Source organism: Mytilus galloprovincialis, chromosome 2 (assembly GCF_965363235.1).
Source record: "Mytilus galloprovincialis chromosome 2, xbMytGall1.hap1.1, whole genome shotgun sequence".
NCBI lineage: Eukaryota > Metazoa > Mollusca > Bivalvia > Mytilida > Mytilidae > Mytilus > Mytilus galloprovincialis.
The window spans coordinates 79,389,529-79,413,860 of record NC_134839.1 but is presented as its reverse complement, the minus strand read 5'-3'; the positions used below and the strand labels follow the sequence as shown (position 1 = coordinate 79,413,860).

Genomic DNA, 24,332 nt, shown 5'->3' with positions numbered 1-24,332 from the left:
GATTGTTGGAAAATTTAATTTCTAGTATGAAAGTCAACGAGTTCTTAATGGAGTACAATACAATGACAAGAAAACAAAAATCGACCAATTTACTAAGCAACATAACACTACATCGAAAAGTCGACTTCAACTGTTTTAAGGTCAATTGCTTGTTGTCTATGTCCCTTTGTCTGATTCTATGACTGTTTCACTAGAAGATTCCTCTTTTGAATAAGACACAACTTTAATTAACACTTTTAGTAACTGTTTTTCGACTGGCCAGGAGGCAAGGGCACATCAAATATTATTGGTGGATTACACAGTTTATATCCTTTGGTACAAGATGATGCATTGATAAACAATGTTTCTCCATCTGTTGTTAGTCCATAACCTTAAAAGTAGAAACATATCAATTAAGTTATTCGTTTTGTGTTTGTGTTGACAAAACAAAGATAAGTGATTTCGTAGATTTATTTTAGAGATAAAATACAGATTCACTGCACATTACCCTTGGACTTTTTTCTTTTGAAAATAATAATTCGGACAGTTATATTCACTTTATCAGTCAGTTAAGACTTATGAAATGATCCAATTCTATCCAAAACAAATATCCATCTAAACATCAATAACTAATTATAATTGTTGTGTTTTCAGCAATAAGACCGAAAACGTACGTTACATTGTGTTATTTTAAAAATAACATCTTGCTCATCGTGTTTTCTGCTTATGATTTATATGAAGGTTTAAACTAAAAGTGATGCTATATTTTTACACAATTATGTTGCCATGCCAAAGTATTATACTTTTATTCAGAATATTCTGATGTTTCTATCATGTGTTTAACAACATTTTTAGTTTTAGGAATGACTAACCTTCATGTACATGACCAAATAAATGATACTTTGGTTTGACCCTTTTCTGTACTGTGTTTAAAAGTTCAACACATCCAACATTTATCCCAGCCTTGGTTAAATCACCGTGACCTGAGGAGTAAAGATTTACATTTTTTATAAGTATAGACCTGTACCATCTTTATCATCTAATTAAACTTTATCAACAATGTGTGACCAAGGTATAGTACTGATCGTTATACAGTTTGTATGGTCTGCCAAAGAAGGACCGAAATAATCATAGCAAAAGAAACAATAAAAATATATGCTACAAATACTGTCAACAGAGCACTTCATAAACACAACGGATCAACTGTCTAGAACCCCACCAGAACCCGAGGGTGATATAAGGTCAGAAAACGAAAGCATATCAAGTCCTAATTCCTAAGATTAACAATTGATATTATTGTCTCATCATATCCAATAATTTGTATTCAGTTACAAGTTGTTTACTCATTATTTCACTCCCTGTTTTAGTGGAGTTCGTGTTGTTTTTTATTTATTATTTATAACGTTGATGTAAATGTCTTTTGGTTTTGTGAGTCTTTGTTTTCTCCTTGGTTTTGATTATTATTGTCGTATTGATTGTTAAAACAATATAAAACTTCAAAGTACGAAACAGCACCACGAAGAAAAAGGTTGTGTTCCTGGTATAAAACTCACCAACAGGTGGTCCATGTGTAATGAGAATATCAACATTTTCTGGTATACAATTCCACTTCTGCAATATTTCTTCACCACGATTAACATTGAACGCCCATTTACGATACATAGGTATCCTAAAATATTTACGAACACCATATATGATTGCAACTAAAAAAGTACACATAGTGACTAAAAAGAGCAAATTCAATATGGAAATTTTAATACATGATCTCGAAACAAAAGATATAACAGGAGTCCGAATAAACTTGTCGATATCTATTACAGTGCTGAAAAATACAGGTTGAAAATAAAGTGCTGAAACCTTAAGTCGATCCACGTTAAACTAAGTTTAGAAATGTTAATGAAAATCAATTTTCAAATCTTCTTTGTCACTTATTTTTTTCTTCGGTAAAGCGAGTATCTTATAGTTTTGCTTAAATAAAACTATTAGCATGGGAACATGTATTAATTAATAGGACAGTTTCCTACAACATGGATCTAATATAAATAAGTTATTATATAAACCGCAGTAATCATGGTTTTCGCAGGATTTATAACATAAACAATTCTAATATTCGAATAAGATATTATGAGAAAGTAGTCGTCTTACAATTTAACGGGTTTCTGTAACAAAAGGAGAAGAGTTGAAATCGAAATAATTTTATATAGATACATCATGCACATGTAGTAAGATATATTAGCATCAAATGATTTTTAAAGAACTGGTTACAACAAATGAAGTTTCTTTAGATCAAAGGATTTCATATGAAACTTAGATCGAATGGATTTCTTTTTCTTGACTTTTGAACAGTTTTTTTATAGATAATTTCCATGGGTGTCTGAAATCAGATTAGGTGCAAACACACATTTGCAATAATGTGTAGACTACGGTATACATTATGTGTATTCTAAAACTTCCGATTAATCATCTGCATTATATAATACACTTTTTTTAGTATTGAAGATATTTTCGGAGAGTTTTTTGATATGGTTACTACCACAGTAAAACGCAAGATTTCGCCATTAAACGACGAACGAAACATTTGACGCCACACATTTACCGTTAGCAATGCTTGTAAGACACACACGATACCACACCGTTACTTTTAGCCATCAACTACTTGAAAAACAATTTAATGCCACACAAATACCTTTTAGCCCTTTACAGAACGTAAGATTCCTTTGATACCACACAGTTACTTGCTGTCGTTAGCAATGTTCACGAAAGATCATTATTAATTAGCTGGATGAAAAACACACATGCTATCACAAATGTGCCACTTGTAGGAAATCACACATGATGCCATACAGCTACCGCTATAGCCATCACCTGTGGATGGTATGATGTCAAATCTACCGCTAGACATCAACTGCATGGGCAGTGATGCCGCACAGCTACAAGTAGCCATTAACGTATACTAGTACTGCATAAAAGATCAATATGATACCCATAATGTTACCTTAAGCCATCAACTGCTTGAAAGAAGCAAATAATGCCTCATAGTTACCGTTATCATAAACTGCACGAAATACACACATGATGCAACACAGTTTAATTGCGCAAACAACTCCACAAAAGACACACATGATATCACAATAACTGTAATTCATTATCTGGAAGAAGAACATACGATGCCATATATTTACCTTTATCCAGTAACTGAATGAAAGACACAAATGACGCCACACAGTTACCTTTATCCAGTAACTGAATGAAAGACACAAATGACGCCACACAGTTACCTTTATCCATCAACTGCACGAATCACAGAACCAATGCTACACAGTACCTAGCCATCAACTATAGGAACAACATATTTTATGACGTACAGAAAGTAAGTGCACGAAGACACATTCTATGCCAAACAGTTACATCAAGCAAACAACTTCAATAAAGACACATATATTGTCACACAGTTAAGTCGTCTAGTTGAATTTAACAATGTGATCTTAATTTAGAGTTTCATAAAAAAATATTTACCATGGAGATCCATAGATATTTATTCCACAAACAGAAACCATTGAATCTTGTAGGTAAATAGCGTTAGTCACTAGTTCTCTAACAGATTTTAGTCCTTTGGATCTGAGATAATGATTTACTTCATCATTTCTCTCTTCAAAACAGTGTTCCTCCGCAAAAAGAGTTCCGTCAAAAGACAACTCATGATTCCCTGCGATTACAATCTTTTTTTTATGAGATAGATTACCTGAAATAAAACAAATCAGTTTCGCACTTTTTGTGCTGACATGAATTATCATATGATATTGTTATATTTATAAATTAACTGTTTACAACATTTTGAATTTTAAATACCTCAGTCATAGATTACCTTAGATGTACTTGGCAACACTTTTAGGAATTTTGGATCTCAATGCTCTTCAACTTCGTACTTTATTTTGCTTTTTTTCAACTTTTTTGGATTCGAGCGTCACTGATGAGTCTTTTGTAGACGTAACGCGCGTCTGGCGTATATATAAAATTTAGTCCTGGTATCCATGATGAGTTTATTTTCACTCATATCCATGGATCCATAATATATTTCTATGAGTATAACAATTACTCGTTTACATTATTTTTATACATGAGTTGAATAGTAGTCAATTCTGCATACTAGTATACCGAACTTATGTTGGATGTGTACGGATTGATAGTCTAGTCTTAGTTGCATGATTTTTTAATAGTTGTTAGTGGCTTTGAACTATAGATGTCAGATAACTGCGAGTACTTGTATTTTTGTCCATCTGATGAGTTAAGCCTTTTTCAACTGATTTTTATAGTTCGTTTATATGTTGTACTGTTATACCACTGTCCCAGTTTAGGGGCAGGGTTGGAATCCCGCTAACATGTTTAACCCCGCCACATTATTTGGTATGTGCCTGTCCCAAGTCAGGAGCCTGTAATTCAGTGGTTGTCGTTTGTTTATATGTTGCATATTTTTTTTTCGTTCATTTTTTTTTTACATAAATAAGGCCGTTAGTTTTCTCGTTTGAATTGTTTTACATTGTCTTATCAGGGCCTTTTATAGCTGACTATGCGGTATGGGCTTTGCTCATTGTTGAAGACCGTACGGTGACCTATAGTTGTTAATGTCTGTGTCATTTTGGTCTTTTGTGGATAGTTGTCTCATTGGCAATCATACCACATCTTCTTTTTTTTTATATTATCCCTCAATAGAAAAACTAAGTTATCTTGACTTTTTATAATACTCTAGTATATTTTGCAAAGTAAATGCATTGCTCTAATGCTTACTTGATTTATACTTTTCCTGACCTGTTGATTATTTTTATTAAATCAAAATTCGATTATGACGTCTAATTTGCTTGCTTTCCTCTGAAATTTTCATTACACGTCATGAAAAAACGCGACCAAGCCTGTTTACGTCACTAAAAAATCATTTTGCAGATCATTCGAAAAGAAGGATTATGATTATGCTGAAATGTTGTCTTTTAGATATCCATTGTGGCACATTAATTTCATGGTTCCTGATACAAAGGTGAATTAAAGACTTCATTATACTTGATTGAAAATCTGATAGCGAGTACTTGTTATTTTGTATTTTTTTTACTTATAATTTTATCTAAAGAATACATAGACTGTTAAAGTTTTATCAAATATATTTTCAAAGATATAAACAGTACATTATATTGTGTAAATTTTGAAATAGTGAAAGAATTCTCATTTATCTATCACAAATATTGTGTTATAGATATTCATTTGACAAATCATGATCAAAAATGTTTTCCCTGATCAAAAGGATTAATTGACAATCTGACATCATATACTAAGTCAATATAACTTTGTAAACAGTTTTTGCTAATATTTTAACATACATAAAATACCATGGACAGTTCCGGTTTCAGGAAGTTGATTTTGAGATATAAAAAGCCAGTCATATTGGATTTATAAAATTGTTATCTTTTTTTTTAGCTTTATAAAAGGGTAATTTTCCTGTGCTAATTTCAAAGAACGTTTACATATTAAATATGACACTCTTTTGAGATTAAAGGGGGTCATAGAGATATTTTAAGGATCGTTTAACCCGACCCATGTTCACGTGTCTATCCAAAGTCAGAAACTTCTTCAGTAGTTGTCTTTAGTTTAAGCCTACTAAAGTGGTTCGACAATTAGGCAATGCATTTGACAAATGTTTGATGGACTATGCTATACTTGTCTAACATTTGACGAGCACATGTTCACATCTAGAAGTCTTTTAGTTTTGTACCCTTGAGTTGCTGTATATTGATTGAGCGTTGGTTTCCTTATATCCAGCTACAAATAATGCATTCATTTAAGAAAAACTTTTTGTATGCTTGTAACAAAACTTTCTAGAGATCCATATGAACAATGCAACAGCCGTCATACCAAACATATTTTTTTTTATTTCAAGTGTCAGTTTAGATTTCCCGGCTGTCTTCCCGGTCAACCTACCATATACGGAATGCTTATTTTTTGTCTTGAATATGAATGAAATGTTTCTTGAAAGTCAAGAAAGCAGTAAATAACTCAATCATAGACAATTTTAACCTAACAGAGTGATCGGCACAGTTCAACATACGTTTGTAAAAGAGGGACGAAAGATACCAAAGGGACAGTCAAATTCATAAATCTAAAACAAACTGACAACGCCATGGCTAAAAATGAAAAAGACAAACAAACAATAGCACACACGACACAACATAGAAAACTAAAGAATAAACAACACGAACCCCACCAAAAAACTAGGGGTGATCTCAGGTGCTCCGGAAGGGTAAGCAGATCCTGCTCCACATGCGGCACATCTGAATATTAGTATATCTACTTTTTTAAAAGTATACTATTGCATCCAACTTGTACATTCTTACCAAGAAATGTATTGAACTTTTCGATTTCAAATAGTCTCCCTTCGTTTGTGAAATCTCCTGCGTGTAGTAAGATATCTCCAGGAGGAACATAAAAATTCGACATATCGTCTGCATAGAGCTTAGAGTGTGTATCAGACAAGCAAACAAATCGTAAACAATCGGGTTTTACTGGGGAATGAATATTCAGTGGGGCTACTGTTTTAAAAGTTTGTTTTTCACTTATCCTTCTCCAAGCTCTGCTTGGCATATCAGTTTCTAAATCTGGAAGAATGTTGACCTGTCTAAAGTTTTCATTTTTTGCGTCCTTATCTTTATATATTTCCAATTCTTCATCCGAGAAATCTTTAATATCCCTATCATTTTTCTTAGATTTTGTTGACCTCAAACCAAGCTTCCTCATTTTCTTTGACTTTAAATATTTCTACAAATATAAAGATACATTGAGATTCGTCATTGTCAGTTAATTTTGTAAATCTTAGAGTGGACCTTTATGTTTAATGTGAAAATATCTATCAAAAAGATCTTACTTTAATGCAAAAATCAATAATATGGAAATTGATGTTATCTATGAATAATCATTTCTGTAATTAAATTATCATTATAATTAACACGAAGGATGGAAAAAAACTATATACATGATCTCGCAAGGTACTTGTATACAAGATCTGTTAAAGATAGCCTTAATAATAAATAAACACTGAAACCTCTTCATATAAGATTTATGTTATTGCCATATTTGTAAAAAAAAAAAATAAAAAAAAATAAAGAGAAAATATACTTCCGTTAACCTAAAGTAGTTTATTCTACTAGTACAGGAGTTTATACTAAAACAAATAGCAGAAAAACCTAAAGTAGGAGATACATTCCACTTAGATATATTTTATATTTGAACCTCAACAAAAAGAATAGTTTACAAAGAAATGAGATACCAAGTGACAGTTTTACTTAATTGTCTTACTTTATGTTCCTGGTCCTAACTATGAAAACTTGGTGACGCATGACATGTAATCTTAGTTTGTAAACACACGGGTGGTAAACTTTAAATCGAGATCGGAAGAGAAAAAAATACGGATGACGCTAACAAATTAATACCAAAGTTTGTAAATTCCAATCAAGGACATTGAATTGGAAAAATAAAAACGTTTTTCTCTTATTTTTATTGTAAAATTAGTAGTTCTGATCAACCACATCCGCTTGGTGTATAAACTCCACTTTGTATTTTACTTTTTTGAGGTTATTTTTTTCAGAACATATTGTTCACTTCTAAAACGTATCTCCACGTATTCGATATTATATTATAGTTGTTTTCCAGTGTTTCATTGGTTGAGTCGAGCGTTTCATTTTGTCAGGTTTTACGATTTACGAGTTTTGAACAGCGGTATACTACTGTTGCCTTTATTTATGGACTTCCCAATTTTATAATTTACCTTAAAGCTCGGTGTTTTTGTTTATACTTTTTTGTATCTTTTATTTTGTCCATCTACTCTATGAAACAGACTAAGATTAGAGGGCCAAAATCTATCAACAACTGTAATTATAATATCAAAAGCTATATACATTAATACATCTATCAAAATCTTATTTGATCCGTATTTAATGATCCATTACAACTTCTTTAATTTATTGACCCCTGATTTTTTTGAGGATGCTAATTCGTATTCTAGCGGACCATGAATTAATAATGTAATTTATCTCCTCAAACAACAAATGTCAATCTCTAAAAAGACACGAAACTATAGTGCCTGTGTCGCGAACCTAAATCTATCTTCATCGATGGCAGCTTTAAAACATTGTAGAAAAGAATAATGTACATTTATTTTCTGCTGATTGTACCTTGTGGATAATAATACTGTTTACACTATCTCTCTTCTGTAATTTTCGCCAAAAATGAAAACTACCAGTCTGAGAGTATTCAAATTTCATTTAACTTTATATATTCGATGACTTTCATTAATTGAATATCCATTCATTACCATATTTTTACATATGTATTTAAGAGTGATAAGTGTTTTTCTTAAAACTTTTTTGTGAGATGACACCGACAGTTGGGAGAACGGATACTCTCCAAGATGTTCGAGAAAGCATTGCTTACCCTGTCACCTTTCTAATAAACTCAGAATGCAGTCTGAAATCAGCAACATATCACAGGAAGCGTTAAACCGTCTCAAATTAATCATAAGCACCAACATTGACATTTTCTGTGTACGATTAAAAAAATCAGAAACTCAACGCGAACTAGCACCATTAATTACAGTTACTTTTTGGACTAAACTTTTGAATAGCAATTCGTTTTTTTTTTTCATTTGACTATGTTTTTCTTGATGGTTGTGCATTTTAAATAAAATGTTGAGTTTTAATTGATTCATGTCTCTGTTTAGATAAACCCTTATACCAGGTATCCATTGATGGAATGAGAGCGATGAACAAGCCACTCAAAATTCTCGAAGATGTCGACAATGAACCATTCCTTTTTTGGTATCTATATTTTCACTTTAATATCACTTTTATTCATGTCAAAATCTTAAATCGGATGATATTTGAACAAATTATGATTGCACCTTTAAAAAGGCGAAAATGTTGTCTTCAACTGGAGCTTATATTTGTAGTCAAATTCCCTGGCGGACGACAACGAAGTCGATGTTAATTTGATATTACTTTGTTTTATTTAAAAGAAAGACGAACATTGATACAAGTATCTTGTATTGGAGAGGGATAAATCCTACTTTGTAAAGAATCACTCTGATTCAAACAAAAAATCTCTGAAACTGACATTATCAAGATGCTTGATTTCGTGATTGACAACATGTTTGTTACGTTTGGAGGACGTGTTTTTCAACAGGCTGTTGGAATTCTAATAGGAACCAATTGTGCCCCTCTTCTTGCCGACTTGTTTCTTTATTATTATGAGGCTGACATCATATAGGAACTTATAAGGAAGAAAGATAAGAAGTGTACAACATCCTTTAACTTTACGTTCCGCTATATAGATAATGTTCTCTCACTAAATAATACAAAAGTTGGTGACTATGTTGAACGAATCTATCCCATCGAACTAGAGATAAAGGATACTACAGATACAGTCAAGTCTGCCTCATATCTTGACTTACATCTAGAAATTGACAATGAGGGTCGGTTGAAAACAAACTTTACGAAAAAGAGATGATTTCAGCTTTCCAATTGTGAACTTTCCATTTCTATGTAGCAATATTCCAGCAGTGCCTGCATACGGAGTATATATCTCCCAATTGATACGATATTCCCGGGCTTGTATTTCCTATCATGATTTCCTGGATAGAGGAGTGCTGCTCACAAGGAAGCTATTAAACCAAGAGTTCCAAATTTTGAAGTTGAAGTCATCACTTCGTAAATACTTCGTAAATTTTATGGACTCCACCACGAGTTGGTTGGTCGTTATGGAATAACCGTTTCACAGTTGATATCGGATATGTTCCTTATGTCGTAACAACAATAACCTTCCCTTTTTACGAATGTGACCTACCGAATTAGACTATTTACCAGATTTGTAATAACATAAGCAACACGACGGGTGCCACATGTGGAGCAGGATCTGCTTAACCTGAGCACCTGAGATCACCCCCAGTTTTTGGTGGAGTTCGTGTTGCTTAGTCTTTAGTTTTCTATGTCGTGTCTTCTGTATTATTATTTGTCTGTTCGTCTTTTTATTTTTAAGACATGGCGTTGTCGGTTTATTTTTAATCTATGAGTTTGACTGTCCCTCATATATCTTTCGCCCCTCTTCCATACAAACTCACTCAACAATAAATCAAACTTCTATTTTAAAAAGGTTCACATATGACCATTCTGAAGAATTTGCACACCGTTCTCACTGTGCGTAACCATGAGCATTACTTCAACATGGAACAACAGGTGTCATCCATTTAATGGATTTATTAAGAAAGATGCAATGTGATTGAACTTTCCAGAGATATATTTCTGGAGTTCTTCATCTAGAAATTTCGCGGAACGTTTTCAGCACTGAATAAAGTACACTATGGAACAAACACTCCATCCCAACGATAAGAGTAGAGACCTATACTGGAAGATTGCAGTGTCAAGACTTTATGTACACCGAGATTGTATCTTAAGTTTTATGGATTTTGTAATTTCACCATATTTAGTCGTTGATGACATTATTAGATTTCTGAATATACAAGTTCACTCATTTAAACAAAGCAATTAATGGCCCTACATTTTCTTTAAATGAAAAAACTTAGTTTAATTATGAAAGTAACTAAAATTTACATTAAACTTCAATTTTGCCCTTAGATTTTGTTTCACTTTTTAAATCTGTTCTTTTTTGTAGCAAAACTGTGCTTATTCCACACATTTATATTGGTCAATTGTATTCTACATGTAATAATGTTTGGGCAAATTTCTCACACATACACATTATCATAATAAGACAAAATACAAAATACAATTTAGTTGACAATGGTATACATACGGTCGATTGTTCGGCAAATAAATTAAAATATCACCATATTTAATGCTCGTTTACATGCAAGTAAGAGGTATTTATGTTGAAAAAATAATGTATTATAAACTGTTACTGCTACTCCGTTTTAGTTTTCGTCAATTTCAACTGTGTTAAGGTCAATAGTTTGTTATCTTTGTCTTTTTGGCTGATGCCTATTACTGGTTTACTAGAAGATTCCTCTTTTGAAAAATACACAAGTTCGACACTTTCAAGTAAACTGTCTTTTGACTGGCCAGGAGGCAAGGGCACATCAAATATTATTGGTGGATTACACAGTTTATATCCTTTAGTACAAGATGATGCATTGATAAACAATGTTTCTCCATCTGTTGTTAGTCCATAACCTTAAAAGTAGAAACATATCAATGAAGTTATTCGTTTATGCTTCTGTTGATAAAACGAAGATAAGTGATTTTCTGGATTTATATTTAGAGATAAAATGTATATTCACTGCACATTACACATCAATTTATTATGATGAATTTAATAATCCGGACTGCCAATTTCTCTTTACCAGTCTATTGACACTTATAAACTGGTCCAATTTCACCAAAATAAAGCTATCCATATAAAAATCGAGAACAGTTGTGTTTACAGAAATAAAACTGAAAACATGCGTCGCGCAGCGTTTTATTTTTAAAAACTTGCCTTGCTTATCGTGCTTTCAGTTCATTAGTATGATTTATATGAAGGTTTAAACTACGTGATGCTATACTTTACATGTATGTTGCTATGTCAAAATATAATCCTTTAATATGCGTGTTCTGATGTTTCTGTTGTGAGTTTTGTTTTTAGTTTTGGGAACGACTTACCCTCATGTATGTGACCAAATAAATGATACTTTGGTTTTACACGTTTCTGTACTGTGTTCAAAAGTTCAACACAACCAACATTTATCCCAGCCTTGGTTACATCACCGTGACCTGAGGGGTAAAGATTTACATTTTAAGTATGGACCATCTTCAGCACCTAATCACTTAATCGAGTTTAAATTGATACTAAATATCCCTATTGTATATTTTTAGTAACGTGTTGTTGCCATTTGGATAGCTCCAACCATTCATTTTTTTTTTTAATTAACCAAAAAATTAGCATTTCAGGAGCACTAACTTAAATACACCACTTGTCCCGCTGATGATTTTTGCAATTCAGTCTTCTTGTAATCTAGCTCCTACAGTTTTGAAATAATGGCATGGAAATACCAACAAAGATAGAAATTAACGTTTCAAACCATGGGGCAATAAGAAAATTTCTAGGGTTCAAAGAATTTGATAAGCTGATCATTTAATTGTTTACAATACCTAAGCCGTATTTGGCACAACTTTTTGGAACTTTGGGTCCTCAATGCTCTTCAACTTTGTACTTGTTTGGCTTTTTAACTATTTTGATCTGAGCGTCACTGATGAGTCTTATGTAGACAAAACGCGCGTCTGTGGTATTAAATTATAATCCTGGTACCTTTGATAACTATTTACACCACTGGGTCGATGACACTGCTGGTGGACGTTTCGTCCCCCGAGGGTATCACCAGCCCAGTAGTCACCACTTTGGTGTTGACATGAATATCAATTATATGGTCATTTTAATAAATTTCCTGTTTACAAAACTTTGAATTTTTCGAAAAACTAAGGATTTTTCTATCCAAGGAGTAGATTACCTTAGCCGTATTTGGCACAACTTTTTGGAACTTTGGGTTCTCAATTCTCTTCAACTTTGTACTTTTGTTTAGCTTTTCAACTGTTTTGATCTGAGTGTCACTGATGAGTCTTATGTAGACGAAACCAGTGTATGTAAAGTGCGGATCCTAAAATATCATTTTTACTGTATATGCCATAAATGTCTAATGTAGAATGATAAATAAACAGACGAACTTTTTTTAATTTTTGAAGAAAATGAAGAAAAATAGTAAAAATGTATATGTTCAGAAATACATAATACTAATAAAACGAAGTAAGAGATGCGAGCGGGATTTATCGCGCCTAAAGCCATCCAACTGTGAAATATATACCAAAATAGCTGAATTTTTAGGACATTTCACGAACAGATCGTGCAGGTGCTTTATAACTAACAGGTGAGATGTTGTTGCAGTAAAAAATATTCATTTTAATACAATTATTAAAGTTGTATAACGTAGAATATGTTTTGTCATTCAGTTTCTTCATATTTAACTAAATTCCACTATGATGATTTCGTAATGCTAGTCATGTTTACTGTCGAATAATGATACTATTCTTTCATTTTAACTGTGGAGCGAATCATTAGTATTGTATATGCGGTGCATTTTCACTGTATAATTATTATTTTTTTTATCTATTACAGCTCATTTCTTTAAGCATGTAGAGCAAGACTTTAGTTGATTTGCTTGCTTTTTTTATTGGATAATCATTATGATAACACCCAATTTAATTCAAATATTAAAAATACAGGTTAAACTATGCCTATTCATATTGTTTAAAAATGTCAATCTTATTTACAAAGTTTGTATAAACAATTATACAAACAAAGCAAGCAAGCCAACCAAAGTTTTGCTTTACATGCATTAGGAAATTAGCTGTAAAGCCTTAATTTAGCCGACTTGCTCAAATAATAGATAAAGTAAGAGAAAGATTTGATAAAATTTAACTTACGGATAAAAGTTTGGTTTTAAAACACTCTACTAAATTCAATAGAAATAACATTTATTTCAAATGTATTCCATTTAGTTTCTTATAAAGCGTATAGAGATCTTTATCCTTATTTTTTTTATCCATTTCCATGACACTTCACCACTAATTACGTACATCTTGATATAGATTGCACCTTTGTTTTCCCGTTTAAAAGGTTTTACACTGGAGCCCTTTATAACTTGCTGTTCGGTGTGAGCCAAGACTCCATGTTGAAGACCGTATTTTGACGTATAATGGTCTACTTTTATAAATTGTGACTCGGATGGAGAGTTGTCTCATTGTCACATACGACATCTATATGGCTCAAAAACGAAACGAGACGGGATAAAAAGGGATGAAAAAATCTACGCTACTTTTTTAATATATTTATAATGGGCTTTATATGAGTCAAAATAGAGTAAAATAGTGGGTCGCATTTGGGTATAAGCGTCACGCCGGATTGCCGATTTTTTGCAAGCGTGACAGGTGAAAGTCAAATGATTGTGTAGAGAAAAACGGGAAATGAAGTCTAGCGGGACACGGATAATTACAAAAAATTAGAACTGCATAGTATAAGCGGGATACGGGAATCTGCCAAAACAGTAAGCGGGATCCGGGATCAGAACCCCCCAATGAGACCCCAGAAAAAGATATTTTTGTATATTCATCCTATTGTTACAGTCATGCCTTCAATAACAAAAGTATCCGATGCATGCATTTTTTCATATTTTTGGTCCCTTTTTCAATTTTGTGGGGTCCAAATTTATAGACAAAAGTCCTTTAATATAGATATTTGGAATTCGTTGACATGCTGAATCTGACCATGTATCAAGTTTGGGGATTTTTTGCCTAGTTGCTGAAATAGCCCACATAGAGTTCCAAAGGGTCTAAAATCAACAAAAATGAATTGTAGCATGCATTTCGTGTACAATAACCCAAATGTGCATGGTTTTACCTCTGTGGTAGTATCCATTCGCGGATCTAGAATTTTTCATAAGTAGGGGCCCACTGACTGCTTAAGAGGGCCCGCTGCTGTCACGCTCCAGTGATTCACTATATAAGTTAAAATCAAGGAGAAACGTAATCTGAAGAATACAATATGACATTTTGAGAATCGCTTTTGTTACAAGTTTGAAAAGCTATATATTTGATGAAGAATGAATGAGGAGTTTGTATTTCAATTGGAAAATACATGTATCATAAATCCTAAAGTCATCAACTAAGTTTTTTTTCATTTGTTGCAAGTGCATTTATCACATAATTCTACAATAAAAATTCCTCGCATCTTTGAAAATTCTACATTAATAATGACTGCACTAACAGTGATAATTCATCGCATCTATAGTTAAAATGGATCGCTTTCAATAATCGATATGCTATATTATGATGCTTTTATAACACTTATTTGAAGTTTAATGCTATGTTTGTATATTATAAAGACATATCACAATGAAAATATGTTAAAACTTAACTTAAAATCCTTTAACTTGATATTTTCAAAACGTAAACAAATACAGTTTTCCCATGATCCTTTATTCTACAATAGACATACCCGCATATAACAGTAACCAGGTGCTCCGCAGGGCGCAGCTTTATACGACCGCAGAGGTCGAACCCTGAACAGTTGGGGCAAGTATGGACAAAACATTCAAGCGTGATACAGCTCTGAATTTGGATTGTGATCAAATTTTTGACATTACATGTTTTTTTTTTACACAAAACAAATGTCAAGATTTTACAAATCAATTAAAGATTTCTTCTTCAAACTTTTTAAATCTAAAATTAAATAGTTGACACAGCATAGATTTCTGACACAGAATGAATGTGGTCTAATGAACTTAAAATATTTTTTTTGCCTTTAAACAATTCACTATGCTGTTGAATATTAATCCTCTCAAAAAAATGTTTGAAGAAATTTTCTTTTTATTTATGAAATCTGAAATGAGAAAAATTTAAACCCCCCCCCCTTTTTTTCACATCCCCGTTTCCCTTTTTCCAAAACTGATATCAATTCAAATTTCTAATGGAGTTTGCAACAATAACTACTCTTTTAAATACATCATAAAATATTAAAATGTAAAATAAAGTGCTTGTTATCACTGAATGGTAAAGATTGGTTGGTAGTAAAAGTGAATATACATTGTTTATTGTATACAACAATAAAAAAAACTTCATCAGCAACATTTTATATTGGCAAATTTCCAATGAAGTTATTTACATAAAGTTATTGGCAAATAAAAATAGAAAATGACATCATAGTCATGTCTGGCAAATGTCCAACATACATTATCTAAAAACATTTTAGATAAGATAAGGAAAAAAAGCTTCATCAGCAACATTTTATATTGGCAAATTTCCAATGAAGTTATTTACATAAAGTTATTGGCAAATAAAAATAGAAAATGACATCATAGTCATGTCTGGCAAATTTCCAACATATATTATCAACTTCTATTCTATACAAAGAAAGATAACTCCAATTGAAAATTAATTGCTATTGCACAATATTGTGCAATTAGATATTTCTTGCTATTGTGCAATACTGTGCAATTGAAAATTTCTTGCTATTGCACAATACTTGATATGGAATCCTGATTTGGACCAACTTGAAAACTGGGCCCATAATCAAAAATCAAAGTACATATTTAGATAAAGCATATCAAATTAGCCCAAGAATTTAATTTTTGTTAAAATCAAACTTAGTTTAATTTTGGACCCTTTGGACCTTAATGTAGACCAATTTGAAAACTGGACCAAAAATTAAGAATCTACATACACAATTAGATTTGGCATATCAAAGAACCCATTTATTCAATTTTTGATGAACAAAGTTTAATTTTGGACCCCCATTTGGACCAACTTGAAAACTAGGCCAATAATTAAAAATCTAAGTACATTTCTAAATTCAGCATATCAAACAACCCCCAGGATTCAATTTTTGTTAAAATCAAACTAAGTTTAATTTTGGACCCTTTGGACCTTAATGTAGACCAATTTGAAAACGGGACCAAAAATTAAGAATCTGCATACACAGTTAGATTCGGCATACCAAAGAACCCCAATTATTCAATTTTTGATGAAATCAAACAAAGTTTAATTTGGACCCTTTGGGCCCTTTATTCCTAAACTGTTGGGACCAAAACTCCCAAAATCAATACCAACCTTCCTTTTATGGTCATAAACCTTGTGTTTAAATTTCATAGATTTCTATTTACTTAAACTAAAGTTATTGTGCGAAAACCAAGAATAATGCTTATTTGGGCCCTTTTTTGGCCCCTAATTCCTAAACTGTTGGAACCAAAACTCCCAAAATCAATCCCAACCTTTCTTTTGTGGTCATAAACCTTGTGTCAAAATTTCATAGATTTCTATTAACTTAAACTAAAGTTATAGTGCGAAAACCAAGAAAATGCTTATTTGGGCCCTTTTTGGCCCCTAATTCCTAAAATGTTGGGACCAAAACTCCCAAAATCAATCCCAACCTTCCTTTTGTGGTCATAAACCTTGTGTTAAAATTTCATAGATTTCTATTCACTTTTACTAAAGTTAGAGTGCGAAAACTAAAAGTATTCGGACGACGACGACGACGACGCCGACGACGACGACGACGACGCCAACGTGATAGCAATATACGACGAAAAATTTTTCAAATTTTGCGGTCGTATAAAAATGAACTAGCTGGATTCGCACTTTATATACACTGGAAACGCGCGTCTGTGGTATTAAATTATAATCCTGGTACCTTTGATAACTATTTACAATATCCGTTTTTCTATATAAAAAAAAATAAGAATGAATCTAATATATTTGAAAGATGATATCTTATCACCAATTTTAAAACGAAATGACTTGATTGTCGAAAATAGAACCTAAATAAAACCTTATACATATACGCCATATCTCTTAAGTCAGTAAAGCATAAAAAACGTAACAACTTATCACAGATACAAGGCTTTAGTTAAGATCGCCAGTCCTACGTTTTCATAAGACACATCAATGCCACTCAAATTCAAACGAGTAGGAATACCAAATCAAATATGAATATAATAGCATTTAAAGCCGATAAAACTCACCAACAGGTGGTCCATGTGTTATGAGAATATCAACATTTTCAGGTATCCAATTCCATTTCTGCAATATTTCTTCACCACGAATAGCATTGAACGCCCAACAACCAAATCGGGGTTGCCTAAAACATTTAATATCAATGCATGTAAAAAAAAAAGGTACACAGTCACGAAAAAAAAGGCATTCCACTTCATGTGACAAAAGTTATGAGGGAGTCTTGATTCGAACAAGCTTTCCGATATCTATTTATTTTTATTTACATCGATGAAATATAGGTTGAAATATAATGTTAAAGTGCATAAAAGACAAATTTGTGGCCTCACAGTTAATATCTTTATTCATCAACTATATGAAGGACACAATTGATGCCTCACAGTAACCTATATTGATTAAAAGAAACAAATGATGCCATATAGTTATCGTTAATCATCATATACCACAGTTACCGTAAGACATCAACTATGATGTTACACAGATACCCGTAAGCCACCACCTGGACGAAAAATACATATAATACCACACTGTTACCTATATGATGCCACCTTTAGCTATAAACCTCATGAAAGAAACACATGATGCCACATAATTATCCTAAGCTATTTACTGTATGAAAGACAGAATTGATGTCACACAGCTACTTAGCTAACAATTGCATGACAGACACATTTAATGCCAGTTTCCATTAGCTATCAACTGCAAGAAAGACATATGTTGTGTCATACAGTTACATCAAGCCAGGCAAACGCATGAAAGCCACATGTAATATCACACCGTTAGGTTGTGAAGTTGGAGTTAAACATGTTAAACAGTGCAATATAAATAATTCAGTTTCATCAAAAATATTTACCAAGGAGATCCATAGATATTTATTCCACAAACAGTAACCATCGAATCTTGTAAATAAATAGCATTAGTCAATAATCCTCGAACAGATTTCAATCCTTTGGTTTTGAGATAACATTTTACTGTTCCAATACTCTCTCCGAAACAGTTAGCTTCGGTAAAAAGACTTTCGTCAAAAGACAACTCATGATTTCCTGCGATTACAATCTTCTTTTTATGTGGAAGTTTACCTGAAATAAAACATATTCAATTTCACACACAGCCATGATTAATACAGAAATGCACTTCTTTGAGTGTAAAAATATATAATTTACATTATTTTCATTCAGAATATTATGTTTAATCCTTAATCTATAGTCGCATTATTTACTTTTTTCCTTAATACTTCAAGCTTATCACGCTCATTAATTCTTCATATTATCACCATGCAAAAAGGCATATGTTTGTAAATGCTTGCTTTTTGTATTATTATGTCGGATAACGGCTTAAAAAATTATCTATTATATCAATGAGACATCGATCACTACCACATGACAACGATCCAAGACACACAAAACCGACAGACATCTAAGAGTCAAAATGCAGTCTTCATATTCAGTGTAGAGATCCAGTCAGAGCTTTCTACAGTATTGTGTACCTTTTGTGGTGATGATGGATAAACATTTAATTTACCTGCTATACATTTCTAGGAATATGAATGGTTAAAAGTAACCGCGTGGAGACCGTGTATATTCCATATATAAGGCTTACCGGTATTTCAATACACTGTTAGTGGTGTCACGTCCATATTTTAAAACAACACGTGTATTGAGGCAAAATCTTAAAGGTTTCAACAGAAGAAAAAAATGATAATGAACGATTGAAATAAATATATAGCTAACAAGTGTTTATTGTAATTGTTGATATTTGTTTTTGTATAGAACAATGGGGAAGTAAGGTATAGGCTCTTAATACACACGTTATTGGAGACTTGATCACTTTAATTAGCCACTAGTGTAAATACCAGTTGTTAAGACAGTCGGTAAGATAAATTCGTTGCAAAGTGTGCTAGTGACCTAATACGATATATAAGGGGTCAGTAACTAATATTATATTCCGAACTATTTATAGTGGCCAATATCAAATCACAGGGAGGCATGATTCCATACCAGCATGTTAAATTTCAGTGAAGGAGACCATTCTGTGATCCTATGTAATATCCATCGTGATTGTGCTTGTGTGGCATTATAGAGTGGTGATTGTAATGAATATGAATGAAATGTCTGCCACTGAACGCTAAGTAATCATAAATCAATTATCAGCAATTAACACTTTTTTGGTCTTGTGATCGGCTCAGTCCAACATAAAGTGCATCCAATTGTTATTATACTTCCACTTTTTTCAAAGAATACTACTGAATGCGCATATTATGAATTCTTACCTAGTGCTTCATTGAATCGTTCGATTTCCAGCGGTCTCCCTTTCATCGTGAAATCTCCTGCATGTAGTAAGATGTCCCCAGGAGGAACATAAAAATTCGACATCTCATCTACATGGAGCTTAGAGTGTGTATCAGACAAACAAACAAATCGTAAACAATCAGGTTTTACTTGGGAATGAATATTCAGTGGGGTCACTGTTTTAAAAGTTTGTTTTTCACTCATTCTTCTCCATGCTCTGCTTGGCATGTCAGTTTCAAAATCCGGAAGAATTTTGTCCTGTCTAAAATTTTCACTATTTTCGTTATTATTTTTTAGAAATTCGTCATCCGAAAAATCTTCATGATTGTCTATTTCGTTTTTCTTTGATCTTGTTGACTTAACACTAAGTTTGAGCAGTTTCTTCATTTTCGTTGACTCTAAATTTATCTATAAAAAACATAAATGAACGTAATAATGATTAAAGTATGGAATGGGGGAATAATAAGCGATATATGTTTTAAAAATTTTGATAATAATGGAATATTAAATATATGTCTCGTAAAAAAGCCCCTTATTCATACTTTATAAGTTAAAAAAACTTTTAAACATAAGATATGTCAAATTTAGGGTTGATAGTTAAATAAAAAGTGGCGGATTTAGAAATTTTCATAAGGGGGGAAGGGGCACAGACTGCCGGAGAAGGGGCCCTCTCCAGTCGTGCTTCAATGATTCCCTGAATAATCAACCATTATTTCCCACAAAAAGGGATTTGCGCCCTCTTAATCCGCCTCTGAAGCTGTACTAATTTAATCTGTAAACGATTGCTCAATTGTAAAATGCGCATGAAAAAACACAACTTACTGAACAGTAAAATGTATGAACAATCCGACCTTCCATCCTTCATTTTTTGTCTACACATTAACCAGATCAGAGCCATATAATACAATTTATATATGTCTCTGACCAGATGTAATATATAATATACCCATAAGGGTACAATGATTGATGTATTGATTGATTGTTGGTTGATAAAAGTCCAGTAGCTGAAATTTTTTATGCATGTTCAGGACGAAAACAAGTTAACACTAAAAACAATATGTAGGTCTTGCAATAGAGGCCATCCGGGATGCAGGTCGGGGAAATTGGGACTGCCATTGGAAAATGAGGGTATATTGGTTTCATAAGGGACAGAAATGGGCAAACAGGCACCTACGAACCCCTCAAAATGTACAGACGTTACGCACGTTATTGCGTCAATACTGTGTATTCAACAAGTCCACACTAATAAACAGCTTTTCTATAAAATCATATCAGTTAAGATATATAAAACTTTATCCATAGACTAGACAGGTAAATACTATTTCGAAAAAAAGTGCAAATTGTTTTATCATACTTTACTATAGTCAAATAAGGACAACATATTGACAAAACGTCAAAAATATGCGTGTCAGACGTAACAGACTTTACGCATAATAACTTTAGCAGGGGTGTTTGTGTTCTTCAAAACAGTGTTATATCCGCGAAAATTCGAATGAATGATATGTTTTATATATAAAGTATTACAATATTACTGAATATGCGTTCCTGTAACGATCAACGCTAGTTTTTGGTAAAAACAAATAGTTGTCATTATGGTCAGATTTTGGAAAATGTTAAGTTATCAGAATTTATAGGTTTTAAAGTATAAGATTATATGATATTTCGTTTGTGTAAATTATGCTCACAAAAGTACATTCATATACCATATCAGAATCGAATTTTTGCAGCACTCACACTTCATATAAAAATGCAACGGCTTCTGGCAAATGTCTTGCAAGATGTCCAATGTCGGATTTTGACGCTTTTTACAAATAAATTGGCATTTGCGACGCTATTCATTGAAAAATTAGATTAGTTGCATGCTACATAGTGCTTTTCCGTACTTGTGCTTTAACTTTGCAAAACAGCTACATAGTTTTTAATAATTTGCGTAGTCAAAATGACTTCGTTTTCATAGAAATCAAATGTCTTGCAAGTTTGTCCAATGGACGATTTTCATACGTTTTCAACGTTGTCTATTCGGGGTACGCTATTTATGGTGGATCATCTGTATATTTCCTCAGACAGAATTTTCTTGATGATCAGATACTATCAATAAGACCACAAAGTATTTTAAAAAAATCCGATGACTGGGGTTGTTCGTTTAGATGAGGTTCTTAAGTTGTGAAAAAGTTAGTATCATGAGAGGATAAAAAAATCCTCTTTTTCAAATTTTCAAATTTGGGAAGCGTAACACTTCGATTTTTTTTTGTTTCTCTGCAATAAGATTCATATGTATAGAACTTGAAAGTGAAAATGAAATTGGGCCTAAAGCGTGCCATTGGCTATATACCTCTCCACATCATACAAAGCTTGTAAATATATGAGATGAATTATAATTAACCTTTTATTTCGACAATCGTTTCATTTCTTAATCTAATAGTACCGCTATTAGTAAATTGAGTTTTATAAGCAAGACCCGTTTAACTTGTAATTCCCGAAAAACTTTTTATAGTAAAGCAAAATATATATCTTCCTCCTTTTCGGATCTAAATGGGGAAACATTGCATAGTATTACGTTTTATGTCAATTGGTCTCTGGTAGAGAGTTGTCTCATTGGCACTCATCATACCGTATATATCTTCTCATTTCATATAGATTTATGCATTACCCAAATACGATATATTTTGTTTGTTGCTTACGTTACTTTCAGTGGGAAATATTTCATGCATATTCAGTACAACTAATCATTAAGAAGTATCCATATTGATATGCAAAACAAAAATTACAAGCGAAATAAAAAAAACTTGTCCCAAATAATCATTAATCGCCGTAAAACGTAAGAAATTGACGTTACCATTTGAGACGCAATATCGTGCTTAACGTCTTAATGAACACAATTATTATAAATTTTATAGGAAACATTCAATCTAATTAAGTATCTATAAATACTTCGGAAAACAATATCCTCATCAGTATGATTATGATGCTGTAAGATGAATCATATCAATCTATTGCCATATATTTTTTAAAGTGTGTGTAAGTGTGTGTCTATATAGTGGGTCTTATTGGGGTCTATAAGCGTGACACACGAAAGTCAAACTATTGTGCCGTGAAAACGGGAATTGAAGCAAAGCGGGACACGAGAAATTACAAAAATATGAGAATTGCTAACGTACATAGTGTAAACGGGATACGGGAATTTGACAAAACAGTAAGCGGGATCCGAACCCCCCAATGAGACCCCCTATATATTGCAACCGACTATAAAGAGAGTTATCTCGATCATGTTTTCCCTTTGAATCAGGAAATAAATCTAAAGTAGGAAAAATACAGTACATTTTTATATATTTTGTGATTGATCCTCTAGAAACAAATATTATAAAAATGGACAGCCTTACCTTAATTGTATAATTGTTATAATGAAACTGGTAATGTCTATTTATATATATAGAAATGACGTTGCTAGTACATGCGACATTTGTTTGTAAACAAACGGATAGGTAACTTAAAATCGAGATCGGACAACAAGAAATACGGATAAGGATCTCTATTATTCAACAAGTAATAGCTTTTCTAAAAAGCTTGCCGTATTTTAGCTGATTATATTGAGATCAGTGGTTTGTGAGTAGTTTATTTTTATTGGAATATTGCACTTCAAGCAATATGAAAACGTAGCTTTTTTTCTACTAATTTGTCATTTTTCTTGTATTATTGGTGGACCCGTGTTATAATGGAAGGAGACTTAATAAAATTGAGAATGGAAATGGGGAATGATATTCTGTGTCTATAATCAACTTGATAAAAATAGCATATAACCTACACATACCTTCGAGGATTACTACTTGACAAAATGGACAACAACAGAAGGCAGTGGCGGATCCAGAGGCGGACGTAAAGTGTGTACGCCCCATCCCCCCCCCCCCCCCTTTTGCTCATTTTTTTTTAAATGATTAATCATACGCGACTATGTGAACTTTGCCATTTCCTGTGTACTCTATTATTTTATTTTTATCCGACAAGTCTTTACTTATAGATATTTTTCACTGGAATTTACTGATTGACAAAGTCATGTGATTCGCTATGGTGGAGGTGACCAGTGCTTCGAAAAACGTCGCTCAGTCATTTTGAAATTCAAATTACAGTAACACATTGCTTAAGCTGAGGATTACAATCATGACACCTTCAAAGCGACATAGGATTGAGCAAGAACGTATTGACTTCTATTTCACTATTTCACCAAACAGGAAGTAATACTCTATAGACTATAACACTCTCATGAAAAAAGTTCCATGGCAATATTATTTACCTACGAAAACATGTTTAACCCCAAACGCCATTGTCATGATTGATATGGACTATATAAAATTGCTGTTTGGTGTGAACCAAGCTTTGCGTTGAAGACCAAACTACAACCTTTAATAGTTTACTTTTATAAATTGTGACTTGGATAGACAGTTGTCTTTGGTACTTACATGTATATGAGATCCAGTAATATCTATCT

The 24,332-nt window shown here is 32.6% G+C and overlaps 1 protein-coding gene across 4 annotated transcripts; it reads right to left on the bottom strand.

The window, feature by feature from the left end:
* Nucleotides 1–23,361, bottom strand: LOC143064498 (metallophosphoesterase MPPED2-like). 4 transcript variants are annotated; one of them, XM_076237362.1, is made up of 6 exons: nt 11,667–11,777; nt 6,357–6,777; nt 3,496–3,721; nt 1,533–1,648; nt 852–962; nt 1–370 (listed from the first exon to the last, which is right to left on the bottom strand). In XM_076237362.1, the coding sequence occupies exons 1-6, from the start codon at nt 11,670–11,672 to the stop codon at nt 237–239; spliced, it is 1,014 nt and encodes a 337-aa protein (XP_076093477.1). In that variant the 5' UTR covers nt 11,673–11,777; the 3' UTR covers nt 1–236. The 4 variants fall into 4 exon arrangements, with proteins under 4 accessions (XP_076093477.1, XP_076093478.1, XP_076093479.1 ...); XM_076237363.1 differs by lacking the exon at nt 11,667–11,777 and adding an exon at nt 7,315–7,383; XM_076237364.1 differs by lacking the exons at nt 1–370; nt 852–962; nt 1,533–1,648; nt 3,496–3,721 and adding exons at nt 17,573–17,688; nt 18,415–18,640; nt 19,831–20,257; nt 23,230–23,361 and having other exon boundaries at nt 6,373–6,777.
* Between the last annotated feature and the right edge of the window lie 971 nt (nt 23,362–24,332).